Here is a 12,196-nt window from a genome sequence, read left to right on the forward strand (position 1 = left end):
TCGGCGAGTACCTCACCAACTGCAACAACTTCGGTCGGCAGTTCAACCACGGCAGGGTCTACTACACCCGGAAGCAATGTCGCTACAAGCTCTTCTGTACGTGTTTCATCAACACAATCTACAAGTCCTGTCGTAACATCTTCGACTCCAGCTATAAACACAATGGCTGCTAGCGGTGCTACAATATCCTTCCAGCCGTCGACATCACAGACCGACACAAGTACAAAGGGAAGTACGCTGTCAACATCATCGAGCGGAAGTACAGCACCTGTAACGGAAAGTTCTTCTGTACAAAGTAGCACAGCTGGTAGCACAACTGTTACAATGCAGTCTACTAGTGAGTCTACAAGCAAAGCTCCCGCGACAACGAAGAGCACAGTTGCTGCTAGCACTGGCACGATTTCCAGTTCCGCACCAAGCACAGTTGTTACGACAGAAACCTCACATTCTGAAACGATGACACCGATTACCACCTCGTCTAATACAGTTAGTGAAACATCATCATCGACACTGTTGTCTTCTCCAACCACACAATCAACCGGCAAAACGTCTGTAAGTACAGTTGGTGGCAGTACAACAATACCAGCTGTAACTACTAGTACAAATGTACCTGTAAGTTCACATTCAACTGGTCAAGCAACTGAGTCGTCGACCGTTTCTACTTCTTCATCTACAGGCTCAACAGGTCAAAACACGTCACCAGTGTCTACATCGACCGGAAGCTTTACTAGTGGTTCATCTGGGCCAACAGCGACAACAGGGTCTTCTGTGACAACATCGCAGTCGACCACTGTCACCGGAAGTTCCACTTCTCCAGCAGGTACTTCTACCTCGACAAGTACTCTTCCTTCGGGAGTACCTCACCAACTGCAACAACTTCGGTCGGCAGTTCAACCACGGCAGGGTCTACTACACCCGGAAGCAATGTCGCTACAAGCTCTTCTGTACGTGTTTCATCAACACAATCTACTAGTCCTGTCGTAACATCTTCGACTCCAGCTATAAACACAATGGCTGCTAGCGGTGCTACAATATCCTTCCAGCCGTCGACATCACAGACCGACACAAGTACAAATGGAAGTACGCTGTCAACATCATCGAGTGAAAGTACAGCACCTGTAACGGAAAGTTCTTCTGTACAAAGTAGCACAGCTGGTAGCACAACTGTTACAATGCAGTCTACTAGTGAGTCTACAAGCAAAGCTCCCGCGACAACGAAGAGCACAGTTGCTGCTAGCACTGGCACGATTTCCAGTTCCGCACCAAGCACAGTTGTTACGACAGAAACCTCACATTCTGAAACGATGACACCGATTACCACCTCGTCTAATACAGTTAGTGAAACATCATCATCGACACTGTTGTCTTCTCCAACCACACAATCAACCGGCAAAACGTCTGTAAGTACAGTTGGTGGCAGTACAACAATACCAGCTGTAACTACTAGTACAAATGTACCTGTAAGTTCACATTCAACTGGTCAAGCAACTGAGTCGTCGACCGTTTCTACTTCTTCATCTACAGGCTCAACAGGTCAAAACACGTCACCAGTGTCTACATCGACCGGAAGCTTTACTAGTGGTTCATCTGGGCCAACAGCGACAGCAGGGTCTTCTGTGACAACATCGCAGTCGACCACTGTCACCGGAAGTTCCACTTCTCCAGCAGGTACTTCTACCTCGACAAGTACTCTTCCTTCGGCGAGTACCTCACCAACTGCAACAACTTCGGTCGGCACTTCAACCACGGCAGGGTCTACTACACCCGGAAGCAATGTCGCTACAAGCTCTTCTGTACGTGTTTCATCAACACAATCTACTAGTCCTGTCGTAACATCTTCGACTCCAGCTATAAACACAATGGCTGCTAGCGGTGCTACAATATCCTTCCAGCCGTCGACATCACAGACCGACACAAGTACAAATGGAAGTACGCTGTCAACATCATCGAGTGAAAGTACAGCACCTGTAACGGAAAAAGTTCTTCTGTACAAAGTAGCACAGCTGGTAGCACAACTGTTACAATGCAGTCTACTAGTGAGTCTTCAAGCAAAGCTCCCGCGACAACGAAGAGCACAGTTGCTGCTAGCACTGGCACGATTACCACCTCGTCTAATACAGTTAGTGAAACATCATCATCACAGTTGCTGCTAGCACTGGCACGATTACCACCTCGTCTAATACAGTTAGTGAAACATCATCATCGACACTGTTGTCTTCTCCAACCACACAATCAACCGGCAAAACGTCTGTAAGTACAGTTGGTGGCAGTACAACAACACCAGCTGTAACTACTAGTACAAATGTACCTGTAAGTTCACATTCAACTGGTCAAGCAACTGAGTCGTCGACCGTTTCTACTTCTTCATCTACAGGCTCAACAGGTCAAAACACGTCACCAGTGTCTACATCGACCGGAAGCTTTACTAGTGGTTCATCTGGGCCAACAGCGACAACAGGGTCTTCTGTGACAACATCGCAGTCGACCACTGTCACCGGAAGTTCCACTTCTCCAGCAGGTACTTCTACCTCGACAAGTACTCTTCCTTCGGCGAGTACCTCACCAACTGCAACAACTTCGGTCGGCACTTCAACCACGGCAGGGTCTACTACACCCGGAAGCAATGTCGCTACAAGCTCTTCTGTACGTGTTTCATCAACACAATCTACAAGTCCTGTCGTAACATCTTCGACTCCAGCTATAAACACAATGGCTGCTAGCGGTGCTACAATATCCTTCCAGCCGTCGACATCACAGACCGACACAAGTACAAAGGGAAGTACGCTGTCAACATCATCGAGCGGAAGTACAGCACCTGTAACGGAAAGTTCTTCTGTACAAAGTAGCACAGCTGGTAGCACAACTGTTACAATGCAGTCTACTAGTGAGTCTTCAAGCAAAGCTCCCGCGACAACGAAGAGCACAGTTGCTGCTAGCACTGGCACGATTACCACCTCGTCTAATACAGTTAGTGAAACATCATCACCTCGTCTAATACAGTTAGTGAAACATCATCATCGACACTGTTGTCTTCTCCAACCACACAATCAACCGGCAAAACGTCTGTAAGTACAGTTGGTGGCAGTACAACAATACCAGCTGTAACTACTAGTACAAATGTACCTGTAAGTTCACATTCACCTGGTCAAGCAACTGAGTCGTCGACCGTTTCTACTTCTTCATCTACAGGCTCAACAGGTCAAAACACGTCACCAGTGTCCACATCGACCGGAAGCTTTACTAGTGGTTCATCTGGGCCAACAGCGACAGCAGGGTCTTCTGTGACAACATCGCAGTCGACCACTGTCACCGGAAGTTCCACTTCTCCAGCAGGTACTTCTACCTCGACAAGTACTCTTCCTTCGGCGAGTACCTCACCAACTGCAACAACTTCGGTCGGCAGTTCAACCACGGCAGGGTCTACTACACCCGGAAGCAATGTCGCTACAAGCTCTTCTGTACGTGTTTCATCAACACAATCTACTAGTCCTGTCGTAACATCTTCGACTCCAGCTATAAACACAATGGCTGCTAGCGGTGCTACAATATCCTTCCAGCCGTCGACATCACAGACCGACACAAGTACAAAGGGAAGTACGCTGTCAACATCATCGAGTGAAAGTACAGCACCTGTAACGGAAAGTTCTTCTGTACAAAGTAGCACAGCTGGTAGCACAACTGTTACAATGCAGTCTACTAGTGAGTCTACAAGCAAAGCTCCCGCGACAACGAAGAGCACAGTTGCTGCTAGCACTGGCACGATTTCCAGTTCCGCACCAAGCACAGTTGTTACGACAGAAACCTCACATTCTGAAACGATCACACCGATTACCACCTCGTCTAATACAGTTAGTGAAACATCATCATCGACACTGTTGTCTTCTCCAACCACACAATCAACCGGCAAAACGTCTGTAAGTACAGTTGGTGGAAGTACAACAATACCAGCTGTAACTACTAGTACAAATGTACCTGTAAGTTCACATTCAACTGGTCAAACAACTGAGTCGTCGACCATTTCTACTTCTTCATCTACAGGCTCAACAGGTCAAAACACGTCACCAGTGTCTACATCGACCGGAAGCTTTACTAGTGGTTCATCTGGGCCAACAGCGACAACAGGGTCTTCTGTGACAACATCGCAGTCGACCACTGTCACCGGAAGTTCCACTTCTCCAGCAGGTACTTCTACATCGATAAGTACTCTTCCTTCGGCGAGTACCTCACCAACTGCAACAACTTCGGTCGGCACTTCAACCACGGCAGGGTCTACTACACCCAGAAGCAATGTCGCTACAAGCTCTTCTGTACGTGTTTCATCAACACAATCTACAAGTCCTGTCGTAACATCTTCGACTCCAGCTATAAACACAATGGCTGCTAGCGGTGCTACAATATCCTTCCAGCCGTCGACATCACAGACCGACACAAGTACAAAGGGAAGTACGCTGTCAACATCATCGAGCGGAAGTACAGCAACTGTAACGGAAAGTTCTTCTGTACAAAGTAGCACAGCTGGTAGCACAACTGTTACAATGCAGTCTACTAGTGAGTCTTCAAGCAAAGCTCCCGCGACAACGAAGAGCACAGTTGCTGCTAGCACTGGCACGATTACCACCTCGTCTAATACAGTTAGTGACCACCTCGGATTACCACCTCGTCTAATACAGTTAGTGAAACATCATCATCGACACTGTTGTCTTCTCCAACCACACAATCAACCGGCAAAACGTCTGTAAGTACAGTTGGTGGCAGTACAACAACACCAGCTGTAACTACTAGTACAAATGTACCTGTAAGTTCACATTCCACTGGTCAAGCAACTGAGTCGTCGACCGTTTCTACTTCTTCATCTACAGGCTCAACAGGTCAAAACACGTCACCAGTGTCCACATCGACCGGAAGCTTTACTAGTGGTTCATCTGGGCCAACAGCGACAGCAGGGTCTTCTGTGACAACATCGCAGTCGACCACTGTCTCCGGAAGTTCCACTTCTCCAGCAGGTACTTCTACCTCGACAAGTACTCTTCCTTCGGCGAGTACCTCACCAACTGCAACAACTTCGGTCGGCACTTCAACCACGGCAGGGTCTACTACACCCGGAAGCAATGTCGCTACAAGCTCTTCTGTACGTGTTTCATCAACACAATCTACTAGTCCTGTCGTAACATCTTCGACTCCAGCTATAAACACAATGGCTGCTAGCGGTGCTACAATATCCTTCCAGCCGTCGACATCACAGACCGACACAAGTACAAATGGAAGTACGCTGTCAACATCATCGAGTGAAAGTACAGCACCTGTAACGGAAAGTTCTTCTGTACAAAGTAGCACAGCTGGTAGCACAACTGTTACAATGCAGTCTACTAGTGAGTCTACAAGCAAAGCTCCCGCGACAACGAAGAGCACAGTTGCTGCTAGCACTGGCACGATTTCCAGTTCCGCACCAAGCACAGTTGTTACGACAGAAACCTCACATTCTGAAACGATGACACCGATTACCACCTCGTCTAATACAGTTAGTGAAATATCATCATCGACACGGTTGTCTTCTCCAACCACACAATCAACCGGCATAACGTCTGTAAGTACAGTTGGTGGAAGTACAACAATACCAGCTGTAACTACTAGTACAAATGTACCTGTAAGTTCACATTCAACTGGTCAAGCAACTGAGTCGTCGACCGTTTCTACTTCTTCATCTACAGGCTCAACAGGTCAAAACACGTCACCAGTGTCTACATCGACCGGAAGCTTTACTAGTGGTTCATCTGGGCCAACAGCGACAACAGGGTCTTCTGTGACAACATCGCAGTCGACCACTGTCACCGGAAGTTCCACTTCTCCTTCAGGTACTTCTACCTCGACAAGTACTTTTCCTTCGGCGAGTACCTCACCAACTGCAACAACTTCGGTCGGCAGTTCAACCACGGCAGGGTCTACTACACCCGGAAGCAATGTCGCTACAAGCTCTTCTTTACGTGTTTCATCAACACAATCTACTAGTCCTGTCGTAACATCTTCGACTCCAGCTATAAACACAATGGCTGCTAGCGGTGCTACAATATCCTTCCAGACGTCGACATCACAGACCGACACAAGTACAAAGGGAAGTACGCTGTCAACATCATCGAGCGGAAGTACAGCAACTGCAACGGAAAGTTCTTCTGTACAAAGTAGCACAGCTGGTAGCACAACTGTTACAATGCAGTCTACTAGTGAGTCTACAAGCAAAGCTCCCGCGACAACGAAGAGCACAGTTGCTGCTAGCACTGGCACGATTACCACCTCGTCTACACAGTTGTTACGACAGAAACCTCACATTCTGACGATGACACGATTACCACCTCGTCTAATACAGTTAGTGAAACATCATCATCGACACTGTTGTCTTCTCCAACCACACAATCAACCGGCAAAACGTCTGTAAGTACAGTTGGTGGCAGTACAACAACACCAGCTGTAACTACTAGTACAAATGTACCTGTAAGTTCACATTCACCTGGTCAAGCAACTGAGTCGTCGACCGTTTCTACTTCTTCATCTACAGGCTCAACAGGTCAAAACACGTCACCAGTGTCCACATCGACCGGAAGCTTTACTAGTGGTTCATCTGGGCCAACAGCAACAGCAGGGTCTTCTGTGACAACATCGCAGTCGACCACTGTCTCCGGAAGTTCCACTTCTCCAGCAGGTACTTCTACCTCGACAAGTACTCTTCCTTCGGCGAGTACCTCACCAACTGCAACAACTTCGGTCGGCACTTCAACCACGGCAGGGTCTACTACACCCGGAAGCAATGTCGCTACAAGCTCTTCTGTACGTGTTTCATCAACACAATCTACTAGTCCTGTCGTAACATCTTCGACTCCAGCTATAAACACAATGGCTGCTAGCGGTGCTACAATATCCTTCCAGCCGTCGACATCACAGACCGACACAAGTACAAAGGGAAGTACGCTGTCAACATCATCGAGCGGAAGTACAACACCTGTAAGGGAAAGTTCTTCTGTACAAAGTAGCACAGCTGGTAGCACAACTGTTACAATGCAGTCTACTAGTGAGTCTACAAGCAAAGCTCCCGCGACAACGAAGAGCACAGTTGCTGCTAGCACTGGCACGATTTCCAGTTCCGCACCAAGCACAGTTGTTACGACAGAAACCTCACATTCTGAAACGATGACACCGATTACCACCTCGTCTAATACAGTTAGTGAAACATCATCATCGACACTGTTGTCTTCTCCAACCACACAATCAACCGGCAAAACGTCTGTAAGTACAGTTGGTGGCAGTACAACAATACCAGCTGTAACTACTAGTACAAATGTACCTGTAAGTTCACATTCAACTGGTCAAGCAACTGAGTCGTCGACCATTTCTACTTCTTCATCTACAGGCTCAACAGGTCAAAACACGTCACCAGTGTCTACATCGACCGGAAGCTTTACTAGTGGTTCATCTGGGCCAACAGCGACAACAGGGTCTTCTGTGACAACATCGCAGTCGACCGCTGTCACCGGAAGTTCCACTTCTCCTTCAGGTACTTCTACCTCGACAAGTGCTCTTCCTTCGGCGAGTACCTCATCAACTGCAACAACTTCGGTCGGCACTTCAACCACGGCAGGGTCTACTACACCCGGAAGCAATGTCGCTACAAGCTCTTCTGTACGTGTTTCATTAACACAATCTACAAGTCATGTCGTAACATCTTCGACTCCAGCTATAAACACAAAGGCTGCTAGCGGTGCTACAATATCCTTCCAGACGTCGAACATCACAGACCGACACAAGTACAAAGGGAAGTACGCTGTCAACATCATCGAGCGGAAGTACAGCACCTGTAACGGAAAGTTCTTCTGTACAAAGTAGCACAGCTGGTAGCACAACTGTTACAATGCAGTCTACTAGTGAGTCTACAAGCAAAGCTCCCGCGACAACGAAGAGCACAGTTGCTGCTAGCACTGGCACGATTTCCAGTTCCGCACCAAGCACGTTGTTACGACAGAAACCTCACATTCTGAACGATGACACCGATTACCACCTCGTCTAATACAGTTAGTGAAACATCATCATCGACACTGTTGTCTTCTCCAACCACACAATCAACCGGCAAAACGTCTGTAAGTACAGTTGGTGGCAGTACAACAATACCAGCTGTAACTACTAGTACAAATGTACCTGTAAGTTCACATTCAACTGGTCAAGCAACTGAGTCGTCGACCTTTCTACTTCTTCATCTACAGGCTCAACAGGTACCAAAACACGTCACCAGTGTCTACATCGACCGGAAGCTTTACTAGTGGTTCATCTGGGCCAACAGCGACAACAGGGTCTTCTGTGACAACATCGCAGTCGACCACTGTCACCGGAAGTTCCACTTCTCCAGCAGGTACTTCTACCTCGACAAGTACTCTTCCTTCGGCGAGTACCTCACCAACTGATATCTACAAGAACAAAGTCCTGTCTATAAAAAAAACTATCTCTTGACACTGTTAACAACCCAACTATAATCAAACAACAAACAATGGAAACAGCGCATAGCGAAGATTGCTCAAATTCAAAACCAGATAGCAAAATAAAACAAAAACACAATATATCCAACAAAACAAAGAAAAACTCTCTATAACCACATGACTCAGCGCCATAGTCACACCAAACCCAGAAAAGCAGCCAAAAACACTACTACACATACAAGATCGCAAAACCAGATACCAGACCACAACAGATCGAACCAAAAAAAAACAACAAAAAACAAGAGCTAACAAAACAAGTGAAATCTACAGTTACCGACAACAAACAAGTAGAGAGGCATAGTAAATACAACAAACAACATCACCAAAATAGACGCTAGTAGTACAAAAAACAGCAACAAAAAAGCACACCCAAAACACAAGGTAACAAAACAGTGGAAAAAACCTTACAAAATCCTGCATAACAAAAAACTTAAAAAAAGCGACATAACAAATGCCAACAACTCTTCTGTCGGCAACTTCATCCACGGCAGGGTCTACTACACCCGGAAGCAATGTCGCTCACAAGCTCTTCTGTAGTGTTTCATAAACACAATCTAAAGTACCTGTCGTACCTCTCTTCCGACTCCAGCTATAAACACAATGGCAGATAGCGGTGTGCTACACATTTCAATTCCAGCCGATCGACATCACAGACCGAATCACATGTACAAATGGAAGTACGCTTAGTCAACATCAGCGAGTGAAAGTACAGCACCTGTAACGGAAAGGTATTTCTTCTGTTCCCAAAGTAGCACAGCTGGTTAGAACAAATGTTACAATGCAGTCTACTTTGAGTGAGGTCTACAAGCAAAGCTCCGAGAAAACGGAAGAGCACAGTTGCTGCTAGCACTGGCACGAATTTCCTGTTCGCACCAAGCACAGTTGTTACGACTAAAACCTACACATTCAGTTTTGTTCAGGGCCGGCCCTACACCTGCCCCTACTAACGACAACGAGGGCGCACAGTGTCTTCATCGACACGGTTGTCTGTCTACGTTCACACCGCGGCGACGCGGTGCAAATTGTCTGCAGTGTTCGCTCTTAATGCGACAGTTTACAAAATACCAGCAGTTAAACTTCTAAGTAACAAATGTAACCTGTACACAGTTCCCTTCAAAACCCGGTCGCAGGCAAAACCGAGTCAGTCCACAGAAAGCATTTCAAAGCTTCATCTACCGATGGCTCACAAATTAGGTCCGAAAGCGCGAGCTTTAGTTCTACTTCAGAGACCGGAATAGACTTTAGCTAAATGTTCCCACGCACCGGCCTAACTGACTTTAAGCACAGCAGACCCAAAAGCTACAGACATCGCAAGTCGCACCAACACAGCCCCGATCCAAAACCCCCCCCCGCCACCACCCGCCAGGTATTTCGCAACTCGACAACAAGCTCTTCCCCTGCGGGGCGCAACCGGTAACTCCCAACTGCAAACCCACTTCGCGCCGACCCCCCACCTGCAACCCCGGAAATGGGCTCCCCCAACTACACGCCCGACAAGCAATGTCGCTACAACCGCCAAAGGCACGCCCTAACACATGCAAACACATTCTACCCGCTACCTGTCGATACCACCGCTTCGACATCCAAAAACGCGCTTAAGTTACACTTGTGTTGCAGCTAGACAGTGCTTCAATAGCCCACCCACACTGCAGACGCACTAACAACAGATCACACAAGAACAGAATGGTCTGAAGTAGCGCTGTGACAACATCGCAGTCGACCACTGTCTCCGGAAGTTCCACTTCTCCAGCAGGTACTTCTACCTCGACAAGTACTCTTCCTTCGGCGAGTACCTCACCAACTGCAACAACTTCGGTCGGCACTTCAACCACGGCAGGGTCTACTACACCCGGAAGCAATGTCGCTACAAGCTCTTCTGTACGTGTTTCATCAACACAATCTACTAGTCCTGTCGTAACTATCTTCGACTCCAGCTATAAACACAATGGCTGCTAGCGGTGCTACAATATCCTTCCAGCCGTCGACATCACAGACCGACACAAGTACAAATGGAAGTACGCTGTCAACATCATCGAGTGAAAGTACAGCACCTGTAACGGAAAGTTCTTCTGTACAAAGTAGCACAGCTGGTAGCACAACTGTTACAATGCAGTCTACTAGTGAGTCTACAAGCAAAGCTCCCGCGACAACGAAGAGCACAGTTGCTGCTAGCACTGGCACGATTTCCAGTTCCGCACCAAGCACAGTTGTTACGACAGAAACCTCACATTCTGAAACGATGACACCGATTACCACCTCGTCTAATACAGTTAGTGAAACATCATCATCGACACTGTTGTCTTCTCCAACCACACAATCAACCGGCAAAACGTCTGTAAGTACAGTTGGTGGAAGTACAACAATACCAGCTGTAACTACTAGTACAAATGTACCTGTAAGTTCACATTCAACTGGTCAAACAACTGAGTCGTCGACCATTTCTACTTCTTCATCTACAGGCTCAACAGGTCAAAACACGTCACCAGTGTCTACATCGACCGGAAGCTTTACTAGTGGTTCATCTGGGCTAACAGCGACAACAGGGTCTTCTGTGACAACATCGCAGTCGACCACTGTCACCGGAAGTTCCACTTCTCCTTCAGGTATTTCGACCTCGACAAGTACTCTTCCTTCGGCGAGTACCTCACCAACTGCAACAACTTCGGTCGGCACTTCAACCACGGCAGGGTCTACTACACCCAGAAGCAATGTCGCTACAAGCTCTTCTGTACGTGTTTCATCAACACAATCTACAAGTCCTGTCGTAACATCTTCGACTCCAGCTATAAACACAATGGCTGCTAGCGGTGCTACAATATCCTTCCAGCCGTCGACATCACAGACCGACACAAGTACAAAGGGAAGTACGCTGTCAACATCATCGAGCGGAAGTACAGCAACTGCAACGGAAAGTTCTTCTGTACAAAGTAGCACAGCTGGTAGCACAACTGTTACAATGCAGTCTACTAGTGAGTCTTCAAGCAAAGCTCCCGCGACAACGAAGAGCACAGTTGCTGCTAGCACTGGCACGATTACCACCTCGTCTAATACAGTTAGTGAAACATCATCATCGGACACTGTTGTCTTCTCCAACCACACAATCAACCGGCAAAACGTCTGTAAGTACAGTTGGGTGGCAGTACAACAACACCAGCTGTAACTACTAGTACAAATGTACCTGTAAGTTCACATTCCACTGGTCAAGCAACTGAGTCGTCGACCGTTTCTACTTCTTCATCTACAGGCTCAACAGGTCAAAACACGTCACCCAGTGTCCACATCGACCGGAAGCTTTACTAGTGGTTCATCTGGGCCAACAGCAACAGCAGGGTCTATCTGTGACAACATCGCAGTCGACCACTGTCTCCGGAAGTTCCACTTCTCCAGCATGGTACTTCTACCTCGACAAGTACTCTTCCTTCGGCGAGTACCAAACACCAACTGCAACAACTTCGGTCGGCAACTTCAAAACCACGGCAGGGTCTACTACACCCCGGAAGCAATGTCGCTACAACGCTCTCTTCTGTACGTGTTTCATCAACACAATCTACTAGTCCTGTCGTAACATCTTCGACTCCAGCTAATATAAACACAATGGCTAGCTAGCGGTGCTACAATATCCTTCCAAACGTCGACATCACAGACCGACACAAGTTTACAAATGGAAGTACGGCAGGTCC

General features: G+C 47.5%; 1 protein-coding gene across 1 annotated transcript in view; it reads left to right on the plus strand.

Moving 5' to 3' along the window:
• Positions 1–83: 83 nt before the first annotated feature.
• LOC138322105 (pneumococcal serine-rich repeat protein-like) overlaps positions 84–12,196 on the plus strand; it is a 52,484-nt gene continuing 40,371 nt past the window's right edge. Inside the window, exons 1-9 of the mRNA XM_069266163.1 lie at positions 84–838; positions 1,000–1,956; positions 2,144–2,884; positions 2,977–4,548; positions 4,671–6,218; positions 6,302–7,868; positions 8,247–8,392; positions 10,451–11,672; positions 11,761–12,041. Coding sequence (XP_069122264.1) covers positions 163–838; positions 1,000–1,956; positions 2,144–2,884; positions 2,977–4,548; positions 4,671–6,218; positions 6,302–7,868; positions 8,247–8,392; positions 10,451–11,672; positions 11,761–12,041 — 8,710 coding nt within the window. The 5' untranslated portion in view covers positions 84–162. The remainder of the gene's footprint in view (positions 839–999; positions 1,957–2,143; positions 2,885–2,976; positions 4,549–4,670; positions 6,219–6,301; positions 7,869–8,246; positions 8,393–10,450; positions 11,673–11,760; positions 12,042–12,196) is intronic.

This window comes from Argopecten irradians, chromosome 4 (assembly GCF_041381155.1).
Source record: "Argopecten irradians isolate NY chromosome 4, Ai_NY, whole genome shotgun sequence".
NCBI lineage: Eukaryota > Metazoa > Mollusca > Bivalvia > Pectinida > Pectinidae > Argopecten > Argopecten irradians.